The following is a 27,633-nucleotide window of genomic DNA, read 5'->3' on the forward strand; positions in this document are numbered from 1 at the left end:
GAGAAAGAAAAAAAAGTTATCGCGGTAAAGGTTCAACACCACGCTCTGCCATTTATCTGGAATTTTTTTCAAAAACCGCCCAGTTGCGATCAGAGCCCTGGAGTTTGGCCTGAAAAGAGCGATCAGCCCAAATATTAATCCAATCAGTGACCTCCCTTCCCTTCTACTGACTGATCTCAGCAGCATCGTCCACCATGGTTGATGTTTACGTTCTCGTTCCCGCCTACTTCAACGCAAAATGATGACGTTTGTTGCGTGTCGATGACGTACAGTTCGGAATCAAGTCGCCTGGCCGGTCAGACGGCGGTCGCAATTGAAAAGATCGGCTACAATTCGGAATCAGGCCGGCAAACCCACGGGGCCTGGGTCGCATTTGAAAAGATCGGATCTGTGTCATTCAGACTGTCATGAAAAGATCGGAATTGGGCCGCTTAGGGGCAAAAAATTCGGAATTGGGTCGTTTCAGCCTGCAGTGTGAACGTAGCCAAAGATGAAGAGGACCTGGAAGTCTTCAAAGCTGCAGATTCCTGCTTGTTTGGTTTCAGGGAAGAAGTGATGAACAAGTTCCACCAAGCTGAACTTCTCCTCTTTCAGCACATTCAGCTCTCTGAAAGTGAATGGAAATGTGAAGTGGAGGTTCTGGTGGGCTTTGCCTTCAGCCCAGTCCAGAGTGAACTTCTGTGTTAAGACTGTTTTCCCGATGCCAGCCACTCCCTTAGTCATCACGGTTCTGATTGGTTCTGGTCTTCCAGCTGGGAGTTGGAAGAGCTCTTCTTGTCTGATGCTTGTTTCTGCTCTGTCTGCTTTCCTGGATGCTGCTTCAATCTGTCTGACCTCATGTTCTTCATTCAGCTCTCCTCTTCCTCCCTCTGTGATGAAGAGCTCTGTGTAGATCTCATTCAGAAGGGTTGGGCTTCCTGCTTTAGCCATCCCCTCAAACAAACACTGGAACTTCTTCTTCAGACCAGATTGGACTTCATGTCGACAAACTGCAGCAGCAGATCCTGAATGAAGACAACAAACAGTAAATCAACTCTCTGCAGCCCTGAATGATGAGGGTTTGAATCCCTGTTGAGACATCAGTAAATCTTCATTTCTCAGCAGCTGAAACCTTCAGAGAAATCCTCTTACTGCTCTTCAGTCCATCAGCCAGCTCCTCCTGCTTCATTCTCCTCAGGAAGTTCACTGTGATCTTCATCAGTGACGCTCTGATGCTCCGCTGTTCTTCATCTTCAGCCTCCAGCTCCTCCTCATCCTCCCTGTGACTCAGAAGCTTCTGGATCTTCTTCAGCTCCTTCTTGACAAAAGTGACAATGTTGTCCTCCAGCAGCTGCAACAGAATTCCAAATGAATGAGCCAATCAGAGTGAAGTCATGGAGCCAAACATCAGCTCCATGTTGGACACACTGACAGTCCACTGGTGTCCAAAGTGCAGCATGGAGACGACTGTGGACAGAATGATGGGAAAGTAGTTGTTGTTCATGTACAGACCAGAAAGATGGAGTCCAGCTGTGTTTGATGCTGCTGGACAGACGGACCACTGGGAGTCTCTCTGCTCTGCTGGTCCAGTCTGTGGACAATCAGCAACAATCAGATCCTACTGGACCCACTGGTGTCCTGCAAACACTCTGTCATGGTGCCTCTGTCAACCCCACCCCTCTCTGCTCTGCTCTGGAGGATTCCCAGCTGTTGCCACTCACCTAATTAGCCCTGCTGCCTTCTTTTTTTTTTTTTTTTTTTTTTTTTTTTTTTTTTAAACTTGTCCTGTCCAACAGCTAGGCAAACAGATGAGAGCTGAGGGCCTCTTGTGTTGGACATATTTTATTCTAACAAGAGGGGTTATTCATCTTCAGACAAACCAAAGGTATGTCTGAATAAACCCCTTTTGGAATTGAGGCCAAACTTTATTAATTTCAATCATGTTTGAAAATCTTTGGTGTTGGACCGGACGGAAAAGGAAAGAGGGGAACAAGAGAGAGGGACGTTAGAGAGAGGGGGGGGTAGGAGGGTGATAATAGGAGGGGAAGGGGGGTAAGACCATGAAGCAGCATAGAGCAGACAGGTTTACTGGTTGTTTATCGTTACGGTACGGTTCAAATGTAGTACAAAAAGGGCGGGGCCTGTTCACACACACTCAAATATTATCAACACACCTGCTAGCCGCAGAAATGTCCACATGTCAACATGCACACAAAACAGATAGTGTTTGCATACCTATGCCTTTAAACCAACTAGTGTGAAATCTTTCATTCATTCAATCATGCAAACTATTAGTGCAAAGGTGAACTAACACCTGTGCTCAGGTGAGTGTTTATGTTCTTCTAAAATGGATGGTGGAATGTGAAAAGAAGGAGGAGGAGCGCCCAGCCACCCCCACACCCATACCCCCGCCGCAGCAGCAGCGGCAGCCGGAATTCCCCCAGCGCCACACGGGAACAGGCAGGGAACAACCGCCCCCCGGGCGACCAAGACCGCCACCCAGGCCAGGGCCAGCAGGACCGCCGCGAGGCCCCCAGAGCCAGAGAGCAGGGAGGCGCAGAGGGAAAGAGAGCGCCGCCCCAGCCCAGCCAGGAAAGCAGCCCCCCGCCGCGCCGGAAGAGCCCAACGCAGGGCCCCACCGGAGAGGGACGCCCACAGCCCCAGACGAGCACCCCACCACCACCCAGGAGTTCCGGGCATCCCCCCGCCCCCACCCCAGGTACGAGCCAGGACCCCCCAAGGGAGACCCGCTCCGCACTCCAGGCAGCCACCCACCCGGCCCACGGTTGGTCCAGGTAGGAGCAAGGCAGGGGCCCGCCGCCCCCGCCCAGGAGGGGGGAACCCCGGGGAAAAAAGGGCGGCCCATAAGGGATGTTATAAATATGGCCCGACCAGGCTCGGCCATGTTGGAAGTTTGGCGGGGCCCAGCGCCCACGGGCAAGGACCAGGACCCACCCCCCAGGGACACGAACACCCCCGGCTCAGGTGTAATATGAACCCCCCCACCGCGCGGAGAGAGCACCGCCGGGCCCAGGGAGCCGGCACCCAAGGGACACGGCCGCCATCGCCAAGAGGCCCGCACCCCCCACCAGGGACGGGGTAGGGGACAGATGGACCCAGGTCCCACCTTCCTTGTAAAATGTGTGTGCGTGTATGGGTGTTTGAGAGGGTGTGTGTGTGCATGTGTGTGTGTTTATGTTTGAATGTATATATTGAAGGGGGAGGGGTGTGTGTACTAAGGGGGGTGCAGTTAAAATTGGCGAGTAGGGCACTAAGGGGACATCTCCTGATTACTCACAGTGATGTCCCCTCACCCTCCACACCAAGGGGCCCTAAATGTCTAAGGTGCGGTTAAAATTGGCGGGTAGGGTGCCAGGAGGACATCTGCTGCTTGCTTGCAGTGATGTCCAAGCACCCCCCCTACCAAGGACCCTACGTGTCTAGGGTGCAAATAAAACCGAAAGAGGGGGGGCCCACTCCATACGGCAACCATAGGAGGGGGGCCACTCCCAAGTAGCCCCCCCCCAAGGCGCATCGCAGGCTAAACCCCCCACCCCCTCACCCTAATATGAGGTCATATAAGGAAGGGGGTAAGTTGGGGACAGCTGGTAGACTGTCCCCCGGTGGTCAAACAGCCGTCCCCCAGCCCACCCCCAGCAAAGGGGCCAGGGCCACCCAGCCCAGGGGCCCACCCCCGGAGGCGCCGACACCCCAGGCCCGGCACCACCCACCCCACACAGAGAGAGAGGAGCCAGAAAGCGTCGCCCCCCCCCCGGAGCAAGCCCAGGCCCCCACCCCCAGACGCCGGCCCTAGAAGAGCTCTGGTCAGGCCTCGACGGGACCGAGGAGGCCAACCGGCCGAGGCAACCACTGATTGCCTCAGCGGAGACCCCGACCCGCTAGCCCCCCCGACCCGTACTAATAATGGGCCCCCCCTCCCCCCCAGAACGCCCCCCCACAGGACAGGGCCGACAAGCCCCCCACCCCACCCCACCCCAGACCCCGCAGCCGAAGCGGGTGACACCCAGAGCGACCGGGGGCCCCGAGAGGGTTGTCCCGTCCCGTCCCAGAGCCAGGGAAGGGCCGATCCCAGCCCCAGGTGCAGATGGGCAGCCCATCCGGCGCCGCTGGGCCCCCCCCACCCGAGCAGGGCCCCCCGCCAACCCCCCCCAGCACAGGCAAAGGGACCACCCTCCCAAGCCAAGCCAGACCACCACCCCACCCCCCCACCACGCACCCCCACACCCAAGCCCAGAGGACCACGCAGCGCCCCAGCCCGCCCCACCCAGGCACCGGACCCGACCCCCCGACCAACGGAGCCCCCCACCGCCCCCGCCAGGCACCGGAAGCCCCGACCCCCACCCCAAACCACGGCAGAAGGGCAAGGAGCAGCGACGACCAAGCCCTCCACCCCCTAAGTCATGGAGTCAACCACAGGAGACCAGAGAGACTGAATTCTTTCAAAGTTACTTGAGCTTTGGGCTGACATTTTTTCCAAGCTGATATGATCAAACAGCAGATTTCTGTGTTGACTTATGTTTATATTTTTCTTGTTTTTCCAATTTACTAAAATAGTTTTTTTGGCAATACAAAGAGTTATGAAAATGATAGATGCTAATCCTTCTTCTATATCGATGGCACTCATGTCACCAAGCACACAAAGTGACGGTGAGGCAGTGATTGAAACCTTAAGCCAGACTGATAAATCGGCACATACCTGCTGCCAGAGAGCCCTGACAGGAGTGCAGAACCACAGTGCGTGCATGTAGCTGTCGGGTAGATTATTATCACAGTGCTCGCAAATGTCTGAGTTACTGAGACCCATCTTGAACATCCTCTGTCCAGTGTAGTAAGTGTAGTAGCCCTGCTGCCTTCTTAAGGAGATCCACAGCCAGTATTCGTTGCCAGTTCGTTGCTCCTCCATGGTGCTTGTCTGGTCTATCATGTTTATGCCAAGAAAGTTAATCCTGATTAGTAATTTGTCTACGCCTCGCTTCCAGGACTCAGTCATCACGAGTGCTACCTGGGATTTCCTCCGGAACCACCTGTTCTATCCACGTTCTCCTCACCAGCCGTTCATGCTCTCTCAGCCTCCGCAGAAGCCCTCCAGCCACGCCTCGCCTTCCTGCCACCTACCTGCAGTCTCGAGCCGAAGACATCACCTCTGGCAGATCACCTACATGAACAAAATAAATCAAATTACTTACCTTATAACTCTCCTGTGTTCCTTCAGGGTTCCAGTATCTGGGTCTGTCTCAAAGCCTCGAATACCATGACAGAACGAACTGGCAAAACTCCTGATCCTGCTGACCCGGAAGAGCTCAGTCACTCCATCTCACAGCAAGGAATTCAACTCGACCTGCAAGCGGATTCCATAACTAAGATGTCTTCAGCGCAATATGACCTTTACCGTCGTATGGAATGTATTTCACAAACTCTAAATATTTTATCTGGTCATTTTTCCAAATCCACAGCTGCTACGGCTCATCCTCCTCCCGGAAATGCCTCGGAGACCCACCTTTTACCCGGAAATGCTTCAGCGCCTCTCACATCAGAAAACTTCCATCTACAGCTGGAACCATTCTACGGTGATGTCGAAGCCTGTGGTGGTTTCCTGCTGCAGTGCTAACTCATATTTCAGCAAGCACCCGGGTATTATCAAACGGATCACAGCAAAATAACGCTCATAATTTACGCCCTGCGGAACAAAGCCTTACAATGGGCACAAGCATTCCTAGCTGCTCACCCCATTTCACATTTACCATTTGACGCTTCATAGAAGAATTCCGTTTAGTATTTGATAAACCACATAAGCAGGAAGATGCAGTACAGCGATTGCTGAGCCTCAAGCAACGCAATCGACTTGTTTCAGATCACGTCATTGATTTCGTATTTTGGCAGTTGAAGCGGGTTGGCCCGAACCCGCTCTCAAGGCCATCTTCTACCAATCTCTCAACGACCGCATTAAAGATCACCTTTGTACACAGCCTGAAGCTAATTATTTTGAAGAACTTGTCCCTGCAGCCCATCGATCAGATCTTCGACTTTGTGAACGCCAAGCTGAATAGGACCACCTAAACCGACAAGTCACCCAGTACACCCCGGAGGAACCTATGCAAGTGGGACATTCCAAACTCTCCGCTGAGGAAAGGAGAAAACGAAGAGATGAAGGTCTGTGTTTTTGCTGCGGAAATCCTGGTCACAAGATATATCTATGCAACCGTCATTTAAAACGAAGGATTCTACTAGACCTGATGGTGATAACTTCTTTTTCGCCCCTGTCAAGATCTGTCACCAAGCTAAGATTCATGAATTCAAGGCTCTCATAGACTCTGGTGCTGAACAATGCCTAATCGATCAGCGATTAGTTAATCAGTTTTCTCTTCCCACTGAACTCCTTGTTTCGCCCATCAAAGCTGCTGGTCTGGGAGGTCAACAGCCTTGCCACCTCACAGACCCTACGATTGTGCCATAAATCTCATAAATGACATCACGCTACCCAAGGGAAAATTGTACAATCTCTCCGGTCCCGAAAAGAAGGCCATGGAAGATTACATTGACGAAGCACTGGCTTTTGGCCACATCCGTCCCTCCTCATCTCGTGTCGGTGCTGGTTTCTTGGTAAACGGCCATTTGGGCTCACTAATTCCCCAGCTGTATTTCAAAGGGTGGTTAACGAAGCCTTACGAGATTTCCTTAACCGTTTCGTTTTTGTCTATCTAGACAATATTCTTATTTAGTCCTGTGATCTCGCCCAACATAAACATCATGTCCGCCTCGTTCTTGAAAGACTCCTCGAAAATCTGCTATTCTTGAAAAAAATGCGAATTCCATGTATCCTCGATTCCCGTTTTGGGATACATCATCAAAGCTGGGAGTATTCAACCCGATCCGGCCAAATTAGCAGCAGTCACTAACTGGGAGGTGCCGGATTCACGAAAGAAAGTACAACAATTTCTTCGTTTTGCAAGCTTCTATAGGCGCTTCATCCGCAATTACAGTTATATTGCCGCCCCTCTCACCCAATTCACTACTGTTCTCAAGCCTTATACTTGGAACCCTAACTCCGACACTGCTTTCAAAAAGCTTTAAGAACTCTTTGTTTCCGCTCCCATACTCATTCAACCTGATGTCCATAGACAATTTATTGTGGAGGTGGATGCATCTTATTCAGGAGTGGGGGCTGTCCTGTCTCAAAGAGAAGCCTCATCAGGGAAACTCAAACCCTGCGCATACTTCTCCCTAAAACTCAATCCCGCTGAACAAAATTACGATGTGGGCAATCGTGAATTACTGGCAATAAAACTGGCTTTGGAAGAGTGGCGACACTGGCTAGAGGGGACTGAACATCCGTTTATTAAATGGACAGACCACAAAAACTTGGCATACCTACGATCTGCCAAACGTCTCAATGCTGGCCAAGCCCGCTGGTGTCTGTTTTTCGACCGGTTTGACTTCATAATCACTTACCGTCCTGGCAGCCGTAATGTAAAACCGGATGCTCTCTCCAGAAAGTACAATCACACTGATTCTGACTCTCAATCCACCATTGTTCTCCCCCACTTGTATTGTATGGAACCTCACCTGGGACATCAAATCTAAGGTCCTGCAGGCCCAAGGTGAGGAACCTGATGACCCTCCATGTCCACCTGGAACTCTCTACGTGCCTACATCACTCAGGTCAGACATCATAACTTGGGGTCACTCCTCACGAATTGCCTGTCACGGGGGCATTCGTAGGACACTCTCTTTAATTAAGAGACATTTTTTTGGCCATCCATGAAAGGGGACGTTCGTGAGTACGTGGCTGCTTGTACTACCTGCGCCCGTTCCAAGACCTCTAATTCACCTCCTGCTGGTCATCTGAACCCCCTATCTACTCCTAGCCGACCATAGTCCCATATAGTGGTCGACTTCGTCACTGGATTACCTCTGTCTCAGGATCACACGGTCATCTTCACCATTATTGACCGTTTTTCCAAAGCCGCCTGTTTCATTCCCCTCGGACAACTACCCACTGCCACAGACTGCTGAAATACTAGTAGACCAAGTTTTTCGTCACCATGGAATACCCTGAGACATAGTTTCCGATCGGGGCCCGCAATTCACTTCCCAGGGGTTACACGTTACACATTACCTCATCTCGGAATTCTATCGTGCCCACCAGGACCGGCGTCCTGGACCGCCCAGTCACGGTCGTTGAGGAGGCGGTGGGTGGGTGGGAATATTGTCATGGTGCCTCTGTCAGCCCCGCCCCTCTCTGCTCTGCTCTGGAGGATTCCCAGCTGTTGCCACTCACCCCGTCAGCCACTCTGCTCTGCTCAGGAGGATTCCCAGCTGTTGCCACTCACCTAATTAGCCCTGCTGTCTTCTTAAGGAGATCCACAGCCAGTTTTCGTCGCCAGTTCGTTGCTCCTCCATGGTGCTTGTCTGGTCTCTCATGTTTATGCCAAGAAGGTTAATACTGATTAGTAATTTGTCTACGCCTCGCTTCCAGGACTCAATCATCACGAGTGCTACCTGGGATTCCCTCCGGAACAGCCTGTTCTATCCACCCTCTCCTCACCAGCCGTTCATGCTCTCTCAGCCTCCGCAGAAGCCCTCCAGCCACACCTCGCCTTCCTGCCACCTACCTGCAGTCTCGAGCCAAAGACATCACCTCTGGGAGATCACCTACAAGAACAAAATAAATCAAATTACTTACCTTATAACTCTCCTGTGTTCCTTCAGGGTTCCAGCATCTGAGTCTGTCTCAAAGCCTCAAATACCATGACACACTCAATAGAATCTACAAGATCTGTTCTGTGTTTGTGGAAAAGTTCCAACACTCAATGCTGCACACATGAAGACAGAAATGTCTGTGAGAAAGAACATTTACATACAGCTCACCTCTCTGCACCAGAAGATGATTTAAAGTTGATAGGAAGACCCATTGAATGGTCACTCCTGAAGGAAACACAGCTGGGTCCAGATCCAGATCCAGTTCTGAGTCTCTGATGGATCCTGATAGAAAAGCACTTGTTTAGTTAGAAGTCAGTTTCTTTCATGATGGTGTTTGAGTTCTTTTGGATTTGAATCATCTCAGATCATAAATGCATCATGAATGCTGTTGTTTTCAGAACAGTAATGATTCCTCCTTCTTTTCACATTCCATCATCCATTTAGAAGAACATAAAGACTCACCTGAGCACAGGTGTTAGCTCACCTTTACACTAATAGTTTGTGTGATTGAATGAAATATTTCACAACAGTTAGTTTGAAGGCATGAGTATGCGTGTGTGAACAATATCTGTATTGTGTTCATGTTGACATGTGGACATTTTTGCGGCTAGCAGGTGTGTTTGTAACATTTGTGTGTATGTACACAGGCTCCGCCCTTTGAGATTTGTATTGCACGTGAACCTCACCGTAATGATAAATATCCAGTAAAGTTGTTGCTATAGGCTTCATCATGGTTTTACCCCACCCCTCTCCTTTTATCACCCTCCTATCCCCCCTCTCTCTCTAACATCCCTCTCTCTTCTTCCCTCCTTTCCTTTTCCGTCCGGTCCAACACCAAAGATTTTCAAATATGATGGAATTTAATAAAGTTTGGCCTCAATTACAAAAGGGGTTTATTCAGACATACCTTTGGTTTGTCTGAAGATTAATAACCCCTCTTGTTAAAGTAAAATATGTCCAACACAAGAGGCCCTCAGTTCTCATCTGTTTGCCCAGCTGTTGGACAGGACAAGTTAAAAAACAAAAACAAAACAAAAACAGTAATGATTCCAACATTTATTCTGACTCACAGATGAATCTGAGTTACAGTCAACTGGATTATTTATTCTCATTTAGACCAGAAGAAAATGAAGAATTTAATGATTCAGTTTGTGATACAAAGAAAAAGTTATAATTTTAATGGAGACCAACCATTAACATCATTATATTTTAGATTTTCTGTGGTCAATTATAACATTAACTTCATGATAATAAATATTAGACTAAATTGTTTCTTTTTCAAATCAAACATTTGTTCAAATCAGAAAATATGATGGCTGTTTGGGATTTGGAGCTCTCCAACAACCAAATCCCACCTTCTCACCCTGGACATGGATTACTTGAACCACTCCCTTCAGGCAAAAGGCTAAAGTCCATCCGGACCAGAACCTCACAACATAAAAAGTGTTTCTTTCCCTCTGCAGCCAGACTCATGAACACTTTTTAACCCCCCCCCCCCCCCCCCCCCCCCCCTTAAAATTTTCACTTATATGTCCTGGTACCAGTCCACTATCTGTACCTTCTTCATCCACAGTTTGCACTGTTTACACTATTGTACTTTTATTCATTGTTTTGACCATTGTGTTTGTTATATGGCACATTGGCACTGCAGAAAATTCCTATTCTGTGAAATTGTTTTGTTCACGGACAATGGCAATAAAAACTCATTGAATCCTTAAATCTAAACACTGTCTTTGAAAAAAGATTCATCATCAGATCTCTGTTCACTAGAAACTGCTTCTTACTGTGAGTCTGAAGGTCCTGGTTCAGTTCTGAAGTCTGGGACATTCCCTTTGGACCGGTCACTCTTCATGGAGCCACAGCTGGAGGCTGCAGACTGGACTCTCTGTGTGACCTGTTGACCTCTGCAAACACCAAAGCATCAGAGTGTTGGAGGATCTGCTTCTTCATGAACAGCTGATGGACTTTGACATGAACACAGACTGAGCTGTTTAGTCTGGAATAACATGACATGTTTGGATCAACAGTTTCCAGCTTTCAGCATTTTCTGTCAGTCAATCCAGACTTTTTTCTAGAAAAGCTGATTCCAATTCTCCATGTAGAAATGGAGAAATTCAAACTAGAACAATGTGATGTTTGGAAAGCATGAAAATCTGAATCCTAGGAGTCTGCAGTGATTCTTCTCATTAGACTGGAGCTGCTGTCAGTCAGAGTCAGCAGTCAACATGTTTTCTTCTCCAACATCTCTGATGTCTCTCAGAGACTCTCAGAAGACTCAACTGAAAAGATCTCATCACACACATGATGCTCCAAGTGAGTCTGATCAGAGAGATCCAGAACTGAACCAGACCTCAAGTCCTTCATCTGAAAACTGTTGATCATCTGAACTAGAATCCAGCCTCCAAAAACTCTGACAAACACTCACTGGTCCACTGCTGGATGGATGTCCTTGAAGTCTGGAGGTAAACCCTTTGACCAGTCACTCCTGAAGGATCCACAGCTGGATCCAGGTCCAGATCCAGGTCCAGGTTGGTTCCTGTGAAGAATGAAGGTTGCTGGTGTGAGTCCTGAGCTCTGACATGGAGAAGATCATGGACAGTTGGAGATGTTCATCTCACCTCTGAGCTTTGCTCTGGTTGTCATGGTTACCATCTCTGCTTTTAGAGGGAGGGGCTCCCTCCTGTAGCTCCTCCCACTGATCCATGCTGCTGGATTCACTGGATCCACATCAGCTCACACACACCTTCCACCTTCACCTGCAGAAGAAACATGTCTTCTAAAACTCTGACAGAAATCCTGGTTGTTACCAGATGAGGTTCTGAGTTCTGTACTCTGGTACCAAAACATTTGTTTTTTTTTTTCAGCAAAGCTGATTTTCCGACTGATCAGGCTGTGTGGTATGGAGTGCTATACTGCTCATAATTAATAAATAAATATGACCTAATGCAAATATACAATCAACCAATAAAACTCTCATAAATATATAAAAAAATATAAAAAAAAACTGCACACAGGTTTTAAATTATCCATTTTATTATTAAATATATTTCCTTGTGCTTCAAAACCTGTTCACTATTTTAAAACAGAATTTTAAATTATTTGTTTTAATCGTGGTGAATATTATTATAATTCTGTCATTTTTTTAAGCTCATTTCCAAAATCAATATTTTTTAAATTATCTTTGTTTTTATTTCACATTGCTGTTTTTCAGAATGATTTATTTATTTCATAAAGAGCTTCAAATAAAAACCTCAGAGATGCTCTGTCTGCTCAGATAGTCTCCCTGGATGGCATAAGTATAGCCCCCAATTCCACAGTTAGAAACCTTGGGGTTTTACTTGACCAGGATTTATCATTTAAGGCTCACATATCTCAGGCGTGTAGAACTGCCTTTTTTCACCTGCGGAATATTGCTAAGATCAGAAATATACTTTCTAAGAGTGATGCTGAAAAACTCATCCATGCATTTGTTACGTCGAGGCTGGATTACTGTAACTCCTTGTTAGCAGCGTGTCCTAAGAGTTCCTTAAGAAGTCTCCAGCTTGTTCAGAACGCAGCAGCTAGATTGTTAGCAGGAACTAGCAGAAGAGATCACATCACTCCTGTGTTAGTTTCACTTCACTGGATCAGTCCTGCATTATTTCCTATTTCCTATAGGGCTGACTTTCTTTTACAGTACAGTTTCATTGTACTTAAGGGGTAAGTACCAAGTAATATTCAAGTGAACATACCCAGTATTTAGTAATGAAAGTACCATGTAGTTGAGTGGAAATAGGGCTGACTTTCTTTTACAGTACAGTTTCAGTGTACTTAAGGGGTAGTTTCTGTGGTAAATTCATGGTAAATACCATGAAACATGCAGCGAATGCATACCTGAAGGTCAAGGTACTTTATTTGTACTTACCTTGTTCTTACATGTGGTAAGTACCATAAAAAGACACCTTTGCACAACATATAAATACCCAGTAAGAATATTATAAATACCCAGTATGTACCACATAGGTATGAACCAAATAGTACCATATAAATACACGGTAAGTACCATGTAAGTACAGAGTAGACACAAAAAGTACCATGTAAGTACCCAGTAAATTCCATAAAAAGTACCATGTAAGTACCCTAAAAGTACCCAGTAGTTACACAATAAGTACCATGTACATACCACTTAGGTACACTGCAAGTACTGTACTGTGAAAGAAAGCGTTACCATTAATTCTTCTCTAAGAGTTCTGGTAAATCGCCTGTCCGTCCTGGGGGAGGATCCCTCCTTCATGTGGGCACCCCTGAGGTTTCTTCATTTTTTCCAGAATCTGTTTTTTTTAGGAGTTTTTCCTTACCGCGAAGGGGGGGTCTATGGGCAGGGATGCCAGTATAGCTTAGTCTGTTTAGTTAAATTTTAGTATTTTTCTATTGAATTCTATGTATTCATGATCCTTTTGAGTTCATGTTTTACTTCGAAGGCCTTCAAGACGATTGTTGTTGTGATTTTGGGCTGTACAAATAAAATTGAATTGAATTGAATTGAATTGACAGACAGACTCATTCTGCTGAAAAAGCTCTTCATGAAATAAATAAGTCATTCTGAAAGATAACTTAAGTTTTCTTAAGTTTTCTTAAGTTCTCTTAAGTTAAGTTTCAGTTTTACGTGACAAAGCTGCTATCAAACAGCTGCTGATTGGTCCAGATTCTAACCAATCAAATCACTGTATTTATTTAACATGGAGTCAGCTACCGAGTGAGCATTTCTTTTATAAATAAATTGACACTTGTTGTGTTACAGGGTGAAACAGGCATAACGGGGTTGAACATGGTGACGGGGTTGAGATTTCAATGCTGGGAGTTTCTAGGAGCGTTTTCATTTCATAACCATAGCAACATTTGATGGAAATTGTAGTTTAATGAAGATTATAATATTAATAATGGAGAACTACAACAGCATATGAACATAGAACAGGGGTCACCAACCTTTTCGCGACTAAAAACTTCCGAAATAACAAAACTGCATGGATAACTAATGTTATACTAACAACTGCTTCTTTAATTTCACTTATAACACTATGTAAAGTGATTCAATAATATCTAAAATCAAATCAATAATACATACATTGTTATGTACTATGTAACAAATAATTACTATATAAATAATTATTTTACACAATTATCAGTGATTTACATGTCAATAAAAATCACAAAAAGATGTTTAGACATCAAAAATGTATTTATGTTTATTTGCTCAAACATTTGAAAGTCAGTATAAACACCTACTGGATGCACTGTAATTGATCATAAAGGAACATTTTTAGGCCAAGGAAACAAACTGACAACAAACTGAACACGTTCTTTCTGAACATTTAACATTTTGTGAAATATTTTTTGATAAATGTTGCTGATGTAAATAACAGAAAAATGGTATCTGGGATTCGTAAGCTCGTTTAGTGAGAGGTCTGGCACTGCATGCTGCTCACCAGTGCATTATAATCTGGTGAATAATTTGATACTGCAATTCTCAGTGAGTCTTGCAACTGTGCATCAGTCAGGCATGTTCTGTGTTTGTTCTTGATAGAGTTCATGTTGGAAAAGGCTGATTCACAGAGATAGGTTGAACCAAAAGAGCAGGCTATTTTCATAGCTGCTGTGCACACACCACTATACTTCTCCTTGTCCACAAGGCACCAAAAGTTTGCTGCAGACTGATGAGCTTTGAGGAGGAGGTCATTCTGTGATGTTAGGATTTCCATCTCTACCTCACCAGCGTTCAAAGTGAACAAAGCACTGAGCTGCTCAGCAGTGGATGTCACGTCTACTTGCATGAAAGGATTTGTAACAAATGACACGCATGGTTCAAGCTGCTCAAAGTCATGAAACCTGTCTTCAAACTCCTGTCCTAGCCTGTTATGACTTGGGAGTACTTTTTTACAGCTTCATTTAACGCTGCGGATGCAGAAACATTGTCATTTAATGCTGCCTGCACAGAGGGAAAATGCAGCATTTTTTTCTTCTGTAGCTGCGAGGAGAAAATGCTCAGCTTGGCTCTAAATGCGTTTACCGCACTGATCATGTGAGCCACAGTCTTATCTTTACCTTGCAGTTCCCGGTTCAGATGGTTCAGATTCCCAGTCAAATCCGTTAAAAGGGCAAGGTCAAGTATCCACTCTGGGTCCTCCAGCAGAGATGTGTCTTCCCCCTTGGATTTCATGAACTCCTTGATTTCAGCCAGAAGTGACAAAAAACGCTGAAGAATCCGTCTCCTGATGAACCATCTAATTTCAGTGTGTAAAAGTAAGTCACCATATTCTGCAGACAGCTCATCCATTAGCATCTTGAACATTCTTTGTTGTTTAGCTTTGGAGCGGATGCTGTTTATCATCTTTACAACAGGAGTCATCACGTGATCAGAGCCGGTCACCCAGTTGGCCTGTTAGGAAAACCTTGAATGACCACAAAAAAATGGTCGAATGACATTTGACTTAGAAAAAGGAGAGTTCAATATCAAATATTTCCATTAAATTTTTTCAATTGTATATAACATATTTTAAAAATCTATATAATACAGAGCCTGAGATATGATATTTACTTTATGAGTAAAATAAATAAATAAAGGGAACCTAAAAAATAATATTTCGGTCCCACGCGATAATTAATGTGTTCCATACCATAGGTACCATAACCGTTCGGCCTGGAACTACCGTTCGGGGACCTATTGACTGAAGGAAACGTCACACTACGGTAGCCCCACTTGGACAAGCAACATAGAGTGGAGATCTGCTCGGGCTCTACATATTTTAATTTCACATTCCGTTTTGTAACCTAAAGTTATTTTCCCTCATAAATTGTGTCTGACAATATTCTGTGTAATTTTTATAAAAAGATGTTGCCACAATCCGCTTGTTATTCCAGTTTAAATTCAGCCATTATGGCTGAAAATATTGTTAGCACGGCTAAATGTTGTGTTTCCGGGTCCGTTCTGCCAATAATAAAGCACTGGGCGCAGGGATTATAAAAACTATAAGCAAACATGCATTCAATAATAATCATAACAATAATAAAAGCACATTTAGTAGACAATGTCGCTCTATAACGGAGCTCTGTTTGTTTACAACAGACTTCATAATATTTTCTTCTATGGTAGTATCATACTTTGTCCAGACCAATAAAACCAGATTCATAATTATTGTATCGATTAAAATAAAAAAACACAAGATTCAGGGGAAGGGTTTAGGATCTGGCTAACAATCCGTGTCAACATCAACATTAAGCTTCTGATGCATTTAAACTCCACACTGCAGTCATAATGCCACAATGTGCATCTTGGCTGTAAGTATGTGGGAAAAACCTCAGCCTTTATTTTGTCTGGACACGTTTGGAAACACAAATTCAGATTATTGCACGGTTTCTCAGGACTGTCCGAAGCGGCACTTCCACCTTCAAAAGCTGCTCCTCTGCTCAGAGACTTGGTTCTCCAGGGAGACACAGACGGACTGAGGTCTGAAGCGTCCTCCGGGCATTGAATGTTACAAAGCACCCTTCACTTCACTTTACACAAACACGAAGACTCCGGCTGCACTGATCAGACATGTTTGGCTCGCGCATAGCATGTAGTCACACCGAGTGAGCACTGACGTCATCGCCCCGCCTCCCCCCCGCAAATGCTGACTGGGATGGGATATTGCTACAAATTTTGCGGGGTGGATGTGAAAACACAAATGCAATCCCCTCTTTGCATTTTCACTTTAATTATGAGACAGAATAAGCGGTTTGAAGTATAAAATGAAAAAGCATTTTGAAATATTGCTTTTTCATTTTAATTTTGAGTCATTTGAAGCAGTTACATTTAGAAAATGAAAAAGCATTTTCTGTTAATCCATTTTAATTGTCAAATTAAACATTTCTAGATAAATTTTGCTACACATTTACCAGAGAACTTTTTGAAAATGAAATGTCAAATCCCATTTTCATTATCATTTTAATTAAGTGACAGAATAAGCAGTGTTAAAGAAGAAAAAGAAAAAGCGTTTTGGTGGATTCTTTTTTTGTTTTAATTTTGAGTCAAAAAATGCAGCTTCATTTTGAAAATGAAAACCATTTCTTGTTTTGACTTTTATTTTGAATTATGCAACAGAAATGCTTCCATAGTAAATCTCAGTATCTCGCACACACACGTATATATTGATTTGCAATAAGAGCAGTGCTATTTCTGAAGGGGCGCCCAAGGGCACAGGGTTGGTGACCCCCTGGTTTAGTATTATCCCAATGCATTCGATGTTTTCATTATCCCTTTTTGATTGTATGTTTACTTTACAATTACCGGTACAAAGCCCATTGAGACAACTGTAGTTTGAATTTGCGCTATATAAAAAAAATATTGAATTGAATTAGGGAATTTATACCGTGATTGCTGTCTTCTTAAGCCTTTTACAAGTTTCCATGTGCATGTAGTAGGGAGTTAATACATTTTTTCTGGCCTCACGGACTCAGAGAAAGTATGTGCGGCCGACTTTTATTCCTGGATGCACTTATACGTGTGGGCAATGGAGCAATGGGGATCCTTTCTGGATGCATTATAAGCGGCTAATGTGAATTTCCACTGGTTTGTGTGTTTGAACCTACGTAAATAAATGCAATTAATCTCCTTTAGGATATGTCCAATCATGTTTTAAGAATTTTCTTTAGGAAAATGCTCCCTTTTATATTTGGCTACAGGAGAAAAGGGCAGACTGAGCAAAGCTGCTGACTGTAACATGAGTTTTATTCTACAGTCTCTTGGAAATAAAGTTTAACTCTACCTGTCATTTATTAATCAAAGGTTTATTGTTATTTGTAAAATCATATCACAATATAAAATGTATAATTTATCACACCTAGGTTCCACAAATATTGTGTAATAACTGTTGTGTATTTATGCTCAGTCTCACACCTCAAGGAGTGTGTAGTCTCAGGTGGGTTAAACATGGAAAGTAAAACTCCTGACCTCATGCTAGACATGCATGTGTGGGTTTTCCCAGGCCTTCCTCCCACCATCCAAAAACACTCTTAATAGGTAAACTGCTCACTCTAAAGCACAGGTGTCAAACTCCAGGCCTCAAGGGCCAGTGTCCTGCATGTTTTCTAACCAACCTGCCATTGAAGCTCCTTATTGGCCAAACACACCTGATCCAGGTAATCAGCAGCAAATGAGACAGAATTTCTGAAAAACCAGCAGGAGGTCGGCCCTCGAGGATGGAGTTTGACACCCCTGCTCTAAAGTGTCCATTGGTGATTGTGGTCCTGCGACAGGCTGGCGAGCTGTCCAGGATGTCCCCTGCCTTCACCAGCAAGTGGCAGGGATAGGCTCCAGCAGCCTGTGACCCCAAAAGGAATGAAACGGAATGGAGGAGGAATGAATGTAATGCTACAGTCATGTAGCATTATACATTTACAAATATAGACAAAAAACTATTTAAAAAAAACAGACACTGATTTACTGTTTCTCAAAACACACATACACCTTTAATTTTTGATTGTCCATAATTTCTGAACAAAACTCCTCAAAGTCACTGAAAAACTGAAAAGAAAAAACGAACTTGGGGCTCTGGGGCCTGGGGTCGTCTGCCCATGGCCGGTGTTTCGCCCGTGGCTGGTAGTTGGCGCGTGGCCTGGCCCCCCGGGGGTCGACGCCGCACTCACAGCAGGGGGTTAAGGGCTTCACTTGGGTGGGTTTATTTCATTATTATTTACTATTATTATTATTACTATTACTATTATTATTATAATTATTATTATTATCATTACTATTATTATTATTATCATTACTATTATTATTATTACTATTATTTATTTATTTTATTATTATTATTTTATTTATTTATTTATTTGGGAGGGGGGGCCTGGGGGGGTAGCGTGCTAGTCCTTAGGGAGGTCAGGGTATGAATGGTGGGGCTGGACCCCCTGCCCCTCCGTTCTGGCGCCGGGACCCTTCCTTGCTGGCTGTCTCTCGGCGCTGCGAGGCTCTGGTCTCCAACTGCGGCTGGCTTGTCGTTTCTGGCTGCCTGGCCGCTCTAGGAGGGGGGGCGCCTACCGCGGCCGGCTGGGGGGCCGGTCGCGGTAGGACGGACCTGGGGGCTGGCTCGCTGGGACCCTCTGGGGCTTTCCCTCCCCATCACAGAGAGGGGAGGGCACTGAGAGGGTTGGGGAGGGGGGCTCAGATATTATGGCGGGGGGGGGGGGGGGGGTTGTAGTGCGTAGGGTTTTAGGGGGGTGGCTGTGGCTGTGGGTCCGTGGCGATCCCTGGGTTGCTAAGGTCGCGGGCCTGGGCTGGCTTGCGGAGACAGGGCGCCGGTCGGGTGGTGGCCGGCTCATGGGTTCCGGGGGCCCTGGCTTCGTCCCTGGCCTTTGTCTCGGTGTCCGGCGCCCGGTGGCCCCCATGGCTGCCGCCTGGTACGGCTAAGCGCTCCTGTCTTGTGGCCTGGGGGCCGGACACTGGGTTCGCTTGTGCCTCTGGGCACTGGGGGGGGCCCCTGTAGGGGGGCCCTCTCTGTGCCTGGCCGGTGGGGTGGGTGGTCCCCTCCTCCTCTCCTCCCGGGCTGCCTGGGTACGGATGCTCGGGGGGCTCCTGGCCTGGGGGGCTCTCCTCCCCTCTCCCGGTCTGGCTGGTCTGGCTGGGTAGGATCTGGTTCCCCTTATGAACACACGGTTCACGTCGGCAGCATGCATGTATCTCCACCCCCACGTGCACGTGCACACTCCACACTGCTCCCTGTCTGCTTCATCCCTCCTCCTTACCCACAGTGTATTGATGGACAGATTTTTTCTTTTTTTTTCACTCATCTTAGTGTCAGATTTTCAACTTTGATGTAACAATTTACTTTCTGGCAGATCTGGTATAATTGTTACAGCTTAAAATAATAACTTATTCAAATCAGTGCTTGTATCCCCCACCTTTTCACCTTTCTTCCTTTTACTCTCTTCCACCCTCCCCTCACATTCTTCCCCTCTCCCTCCCCACACACACTAAATGTAACAAATAAATAAAAAATAATACGACAAAAAGGGGTTTATACAAATCTACACTCTAGTTTCTCAAAGCTATATAACCTCTTTTTGTGATAGTAAAACCTGTCCAACACAAAAAGCCTTCAGCTCTAATCTGTTTGTTAAGCTGTTGGACAGAACAAGTTAGAAAAAAAAAAAGTTAGTGTGGAACCACCACTGCTGGCAGCTTTAGCCTGAATGTTTCCACCTCTGTTTCTATCACTGCTAGAACATCCTGCTGTCTCTCAGCCATTACAGGAACTTTTCTTCATTCCTTCTACATCTCTGGCATTTTCTGTTTGAGCCATTGTTTTTCTTTGGCCTTTCTGTCTTTAGCGCGCTCTCATCAGATGACGACACGATTCAACTGACAATAATCAACAGCGCGTGAGACGCGCGTGCGTCTCCGCGAGAGACGTGCTGGAATGTCTTCTCTGTACAAGACCTGAGTGAGGGAGGGAGGAGCGGCTGCGGTGCTCAATCGGTTACAATGTGCTTCTGTTACCGATCATTTCATGCAAATCTATGTTAACAAACAGCTTTGAAAATAAAAAAAATACGAACTCTTAATAACTTTCCCAGCTTCGGTCTGGCCAACGCCCCATGCGACGCATTTGCTGCATTCTCACTTTTTGCGCCCCTGCAGCCTCATGTGTTGGATTTAAAAAACACATGAAGAACCTGATTCAACAGCCACAGATCAAAGTGGATCAGAGTTTCTGGAAGAAGGATCAGAGTTTCTCTGAACAATCTCAGCACGAATACATGGAAACTTTCAGAGTTCATGTTTTCAAGAATCCCTGAGGTGTCTGTCTGCTGCTCTTTTCCTCACAGATCAACACAACAGCTTCATGATAAGAACAGAAAACAACTTTAACACAAAGACTCACCAAAGAAGAAAATGGAGAAACTCCAACATCTGTGTCTGCTGGACAAACTGCTGACTGACCGAGAGCAGAACTCCTCCCTCTGTGTGTGTGTGTGTGTGTGTGTGTGTGTGTGTGTGGGTGTGTGTGTGTGGATGTGACCAATGAGTGACCCTGACGGACATCTACTCCGCCCGCTGCATCACTAGGGCTCATAACATCATCAGGACAGTTCACACCCCGGCTCAGACCTGTTCCACCTGATGCCCTCTGGGAGGCGCTACAGAGGCATCAGAAGCAAAACCAACAGACTCTTAGGCCGCCTTTACACTGCAGGTCTTGATGCTCATATCCGATTTTCTGACTATGTGCGATTTTTTTGAGGACCCGCTTACATCATCTTTTAAAAGTGACCCGTATCTGATTTTTTCATTTACACTATACAATGCTGAAACTATCAAACGTAGACGTTCTGAGGACTACGTAGCAGTATTTCCGCCTTCTGCGGACCTCCTCCGGACTTGTGTGACTACGGTTGTCATGGAGGCAATGCAGCGACGGAAGGAGGCGTTGCCTTGGGCGCTCCTGGATGAAGCAGGCGAACGAGAGGGGATGCGTGGGAGAGGAAAAAGGACGGCCGGCTTATGTGCTCTTTCTGAGTTTTGAATGAGGAAGTGTTTGCAGACGTGCTGTACTAACAGTTTGATCCAAGTGTTGAACCTTTCCTGCGCGATGACTTCTCTTTTTCTCTAAGTCATTCTCTAAGTCTTTCTCTAAGAAAGACTCCAAAACTTTTGGGGGAGACACCTTATTTTTAATTTACAGTTCTCCTTCACTCTCCTGCTCTGCACTCACACCCCCCCCCCCCTCTCCTTTCCTTACACACACACACACACACACACGCACACACACACGGTTCCAGAGCAACGGTGTCCCGCTTCATTAGTTACCGTTTGCGTCCGGACCGGACATAACAGCGGTTTCCAACTACGGTCTGAAGCCTGAGGCTGAAAGGTAACACGCTGACAGCAATATCAGTGCACAAAAGCACCTTAATAAGTCATGTGATCTCAGTTGGTGGTGTCCTGAGTTGCCGTCACTGACGTACGACTCGCATTTACTGGGGAATATCCGATTTGTCTGCTTACATGGCACACGCTAATGCACGGATCCGATTCGTTTCCGATTTATTTCCACACATAAGAGAGGCCTGTATCCAATCTGAGAAAAACGGAATCCACGCGCTTTTGTCCTGCTGACACGTTCACCGATCATATCCGATCTGTGCCACGTGAGAGGAAAAATGGGAATTGGGTCACTTGAACAATGCAGTGTAAAGGCGGCCTAAAACAGCTTTTTTCCAAAGGCAATAACCAACCTCAATTCCCAAATGTACAGATAAAATCCATACTAGCTTTTGCACGTCTGACATGTTTACACACAGTTCTTGTACCCAATTTTGCTCTCTTCATTACAGTTTATATTTGCACACTTATAATAATAAATTTTATTTATAATGCACTTTTCATTAAATGAAACCTCAAAGTGCTACAAGATATGAATAAAACTCGATTAAAAAGAAAGAAAGTGCAAATTTTAACTTGTACATACTGTTTGGTTGTTTGTTTGACTTTATTGTATTACGATGTTCCTTCCTTGCACTGATGGCGATGCTTCAATCTCATTGTACAATCCACAATGACAATAAAGCAAATCAAATCTAATCTAATCTAATATCGCTAGAGGAGGGAGGCCAAGATGGCGACGGCGACCACATGTAAGAAACTTCTGTGAGTTCTCAAGACTTGGAATTTGCTGCACAAACTGTTTTTTGCCGACCCTTTCTTCTTCAAATTAATATTTCCAAACCTAAACCAACAATGATGAAGAAATAAAAGAAAACCGCTGCTCACTCAACCACAGCAGCTCTTTGGAAAATATGGAAGTGGATGCTTCTAAAAAGAAACCCATTCCTATGCCTGTCAAATGAAGGATGATGAAGAATGCTCTTCAATGCCAAATGCATCTATGAAACATCCACAAGAAGGTGAGAGAAGAAAAGCTAAACAATCCTGATAACAGCTCTGCAGCTGAGCCGACTTTGTCTGAGCTTCAGTCCACCATCATCACAGCAGTTACTGACAAATGAATGAACCAGCAGACAAAACTGATGAAGCTGGGATTACAATACTGTCCAAATGAACAATCTGAAGAAGTTGCTTGAGTTTTGCATTCAGGAGGTCATGGACTTGAAAAAACTAACTGAGAGCCTGAAAAAGCAACGTAAAGAGTTGGAGAAGAAAGTTGGAAACCAAAATAAATGATGCAGAAGAAGTATCTACGTCTGTCTGCTGTCCCTGAAGGAAATCCAGAGGACGTCAAATCAAGAGTTCAAGACATTTTGTCGGCGCTCTGTGTGTTTCCAACAGACTTCATAGTATTTTATTCTATGGTAGTATCATAATTTGTCCAGACCAATGACTATCTGACACGTCATCAGACCAACATACAACCAATCACATGACTTGATGTCAGCATTAGTCCCAGAACCCCGAACAGAAGTTCCAGGCCGAACGGTTATGGTCCATCCATCCATCATCCATCCATTCATCTTCCTCTGCTTATCTGGGACCGGGTCCCGGGGGCAGCAGTCTAAGCAGAGATGCCCAGACTTCCCTCGCCCCAGCGACTTCCTTCAGCTCCTCTGTGGGGACCCCGAGACGTTCCCTGGCTAGCCAAGAGACGTAGTCTCTCCAGCGTGTCCTGGGTCTTCAGAGAGGCGTCCAGGAGGCATCCGGACTAGATGCCCGAGCCACCTCAACTGGCTCCTTTCGATGTGGAGGAGAAGCGGTTCTACTCCGAGTTCTCCGCGGGTGACCAAGCTTCTCGCCCTATCTCTAAGGGAGCGCCCAGCCACCCTACGGAGGAAGCTCATTTCAGCCACTTTTATTTGGGACCTCGTTCTTTCGGTCATGACCCGGTTATGGTCCCTACAGGCATATTGAATATGTGCAGTGGTTCCTGACAAAAACAGGAAGTTCCTAGGTTACTTTTTTCTGTTTCTTTATAGTTCATGTCATTATCTGTTCTAACTGTGAATGCCAGAGGTATCAGAGACCAACTGAAAAGGAAATGTGTATTTTTATATTGCCAAAATAAAAATGCAGACTTTTATTTCATTCAAGAGACACACTGAACTAGATAGGGAGTTTTGGAGAAAGAAGTCAGTGGAGTAAAAATGTCTGGTTTTCTTTTGGTAGCAGAAGTAAGGAAGAAATGGCCCAGCATCTCCTCTGTTCCTTTCTGTTCTTCTCCCTATTCTATCATCTCTATTCTCTCTATCATCATCATCATCATCATCTGAACCTCTCTCCTCGTTCTTCTCTGTTGGGACTGACTTGTCATGTATGTCTGCTCTTGTTTTCCTAAAATAAGTGAACAGATGTTCAGCAGAAGTTTAAACCAGAATGAACATCTAGGTTTCTGTGACTTTAATAGTTGAATGATTCCTCCCTGAAGTCATCTCTGCTCTCTTTGATATCAGATGATCACCAACCTCATGTCTGTCTGCTTCACCTCTAGTCTGAGTTCTTCTCCACTAAAACATATGGTGAAGTAACAATTGTTTCATGTTTTAAATTAATTAAACATCTAAACATTTTCTAAAATAAAGAATACCAAGAATGACTGTCTTGGTCTGAACTGTCTTTGTCCTGAACGTCACCATCAGACCAACCTGTTTCTGTCCTCCATCTGTCCTGATTCTTTCTCTCTTTCTCTCCATCCTCACAGCTGTTTGATAGAAACTTTGTGTTGGGAAGACTTTCAAAGAAAACAGAGACTAAACATGTAAAAACTAAAACATTTTTTATTTTAAATTACATTTCTGTTGGATATCAGTTAGTGGTGTAATAGAGTAGAACAGATTTCTTTATTGTTGTTAAACGTCTCCAAATGTTCAACTAAAATCTAAACTGATGCTAACCCTTGTGCTATCTTGGATGACCCCCCCTTCCATTGACGTGTTCTCCCCACCATGACAAAGGTGGATAAAGGTGGAAAGATTTCATGTAATCCATGGACACCAGTGAAGATCACAAATCATTGAAGAAAAAAGGTTCAGAGCACTGTCTAGTGGGTCTAGATGACCCAACTACCAATGTTAAAGTGCCTAGGATAGCACAAGGGTTACAAGCAAAAGGCTGTAAACTAAACAGTCCCTCAAAAAACAACAATAATCCAAACTTTTAACATAAAAAGAAACAAAATCACCATCTAACCACCATCACACACACTTCTACCTTCTAGCAGCTTTTATCATAATTTAGTGCTGTTTCAGTCAAAGGATAAAAACTTTTTCAGTGTTTGGGTACATCTAGTTCAAGAAATTATTTTTAAAAAAATCAGGAATTTTCTGATCTTTTCAAAACCAACTTTATCCCATTACTGGATCAAATTAATTGTGACTTACAGCGCTGGTCTATGCTGCCATTATCCCTTGCAGGTAGAATAAGCTGCATTAAAATGAATGTGCTGCCTAAATTTCTTTATTTTTTTCAATGCCTACCAGTATTTATTCCAAATCAATTCTTCAGGTCCCTTGACAACTCTATTGCCCAATTTCTATGGGGAAAAAAGCCTCCAAGGATGAGAAAAACCATATTACAGAAAAGCAAAGATAATGGTGGCCTCTCCCTACCAAACTTTTTATTTTATTATTGGGCTGCAAATATCCGAACAATATTATGTTGGTGTCATAGTCACATTGTTAAGCCAGTCTGGTCACTAATAGAGGAATCATCTTGTACTTTTGCCTCTGCTACTTTATTCTCTCTTCTGTGTCTGCCTGTTAAATTTTCGCTCACATCTTATACCGATAACATCATAGTTAAGCATTGTTTAAAGATATGGACTCAACTTAAACAGCACCTTGGAATTCAAATAATCTCTCTTATGTCCCCACTCCATCTTAACCCTTTGTTTCCTCCATCATCTACAGATAAGACTTTTGCCCTGTGGAGAAGTCGTGGCTTAGTTTCAGTAAACGACTTTTACATAGATGGAACTTTAGCTCCGTTTGAGTTATTAGCTAAAAACTTTAATCTGCCCAACACTCATTTCTTTAGGTATCTGCAGGCTCGTCATTTTATCTGTCGTCATTTCCCTGACCCTTCCAGTGCCCCAACAGCCACTATGATTGACACTCTCATGGGGATCAACCCCTCTCTGAAGGGTACAATATCAAAAATTTATAACCTTTTACTATCCACCCTTGCTTCGTCATCTGACCATCTACGTGCGACTTGGTCAGAAGAGCTTCATCTAGACATAAATGATGATCAGAGGAGATCTGTGCTTGGGCGAATTCACTCCTCATCAATATGCGACCGGCACTGTATCCTTCAATGTAAGGTGGTTCATAGAGCTCATTGGTCTAGAAGCAGACTTGCCAGAGTTTTTCCAGGCACTGATCCTAACTGTGTAAAATGTAATCTAGGCCCTGCAAATCTTACTCATATGTTTTTGACATGCCTGTCGCTTTCTTACTTCTGGGACTCTGTATTTGACTCTTTATCCTCTGTCTGTAACGTCAAAGTACACCGATCCCCAATGACAGCCCTTTTTGGTATACTTCCGGACAATCACTCTCTCCCTCCTTGGTTAGAGGACCTTATGGCCTTTCTGACATTACTTGCCCGTCGGACTATCTTGATGCACTGGAAAGACCTTCGCCCACCCACTCACTCAAAGTGGATAAAAGACTCTCTTTCTTTTATTAAGCTGGAAAAAATCAGACATTGTTCAAATGGTACTACATGTAGATTCTCTGAAATTTGGTCACCTTTCTTGGAGCATGTGATGTCCTTGACCTTGGAAACGACCCAGTGAACTTTCGGGTACATTAATAGTTTTGAGTTGTGCAGTGTCTCTGCTGTTTCCAGATTGGTAGCACAGTATATTGTTTTATTGTTTGTAAGATTTTGTTTATTCATTTGTGTACTTTTTTTTTTATTTTTTTTTATTTTTTTATTTTGTTTTATTTTATTTTATTTTATTTGTAATTGTGGTTTTGAATTGTTTGTTTGTTTGTGTTTTCTTATTTTGAAAAATTTATAAATAAATCATACTTAAAAAAAAAAAAAATCAGTACAGACAAGCTCCTTTATTTTCTCTCCATGAATTAGTGATTCTGTAAATTCTGCTCAGTACAGCTGGAAGACACATTTGTGATTATTTTACTGGCAGCTTTAGCCTGAATGTTTCCACCTCTGGTTCTGTCACTGCTAGAACCTTCCTGCTGTCTCTCAGCCATTACAGGAACTTTTCTTCATTCCTTCTACATCTCTGGTATTTCTGTTTTCAGCCCTCATTGTTTTTCTTTGGCCTTCCCGTCTTTAGCGCGCTCTCATCAGATGACGACAATGGAACATATTCAACAGCGCGTTCCCGCGCGCGCGTCTCCTCAAGAGACACGCTGGAATGTCCTCTCTGCAAAGACCCGAGGGAGGGAGGGAGGAGCGGTGGAGGGAGGAGCGGCATATATATATCAATTGTTCCATTTTTGTGGAATTGACTCATATGCTGCTGCTCTGCGGGGAAACACGTCTTCACGCCGCCATCATGGTGTCTAACAGCCCCCCCCCTTATTTTAAAAACACATCTGGAGCCTGAAAGAACATGGAATCAGCAGATTCTGGAAGAAGTCGCCATGTTTTTAGGAAGCCCTGAGGTGTTTGTCTGCTACTCTTTTCCTCACAGATCAACACAACAGCTTCATGATGAGAACAGAGAACAACTTTTACACAAAGACTCACCAAAGAAGAAAATGGAGAAACTCCAACGTCTGTGTCTGCTGGACAAACTGCTGACTCACTTGAGAGCAGAACTCCTCCCTCTGTGTGTGTGTGTGTGTGTGTGTCTCCTCTCTGCACTTACAAGAAATCATGTGACTGCAGCTGCTGCCGTCAACCACCAGCTGAAGAGCCCCTCAGGGCTGAAATGATCACGTCCTACCAGCTCCACTCTGGATTTGGGACCAGAAACCTTTGAAGATGTTGGA

At 44.8% G+C, this 27,633-nt stretch overlaps 2 protein-coding genes across 8 annotated transcripts in view; one reads left to right on the forward strand and one right to left on the reverse strand.

Annotated features, from left to right (window-relative positions):
* Positions 1-27,633, forward strand: part of LOC144988997 (NLR family CARD domain-containing protein 3-like) — a 273,480-nt gene that overhangs the window by 130,330 nt on the left and 115,517 nt on the right. The gene's annotated exons all lie outside the window — the stretch shown is intronic.
* Positions 463-27,512, reverse strand: LOC144989270 (uncharacterized). 5 transcript variants are annotated; one of them, XM_078941414.1, is made up of 10 exons: positions 20,598-20,724; positions 14,989-15,128; positions 14,782-14,902; positions 11,319-11,456; positions 11,126-11,236; positions 10,485-10,604; positions 8,869-8,982; positions 1,492-1,570; positions 1,132-1,330; positions 463-1,004 (listed from the first exon to the last, which is right to left on the reverse strand). In XM_078941414.1, exons 4-10 carry the CDS (start codon positions 11,402-11,404, stop codon positions 463-465), a joined length of 1,251 nt encoding a protein of 416 aa, XP_078797540.1. In that variant the 5' UTR covers positions 11,405-11,456; positions 14,782-14,902; positions 14,989-15,128; positions 20,598-20,724. The 5 variants fall into 5 exon arrangements, with proteins under 5 accessions (XP_078797540.1, XP_078797543.1, XP_078797539.1 ...); XM_078941417.1 differs by lacking the exons at positions 14,782-14,902; positions 14,989-15,128; positions 20,598-20,724 and adding an exon at positions 27,389-27,512; XM_078941413.1 differs by lacking the exons at positions 14,782-14,902; positions 14,989-15,128 and having other exon boundaries at positions 20,598-20,748.

Source organism: Oryzias latipes, chromosome 2, assembly GCF_053564925.1.
Source record: "Oryzias latipes strain Hd-rR chromosome 2, Olatipes_Hd-rR_3.1".
Classification (NCBI taxonomy): Eukaryota; Metazoa; Chordata; class Actinopteri; order Beloniformes; family Adrianichthyidae; genus Oryzias; species Oryzias latipes.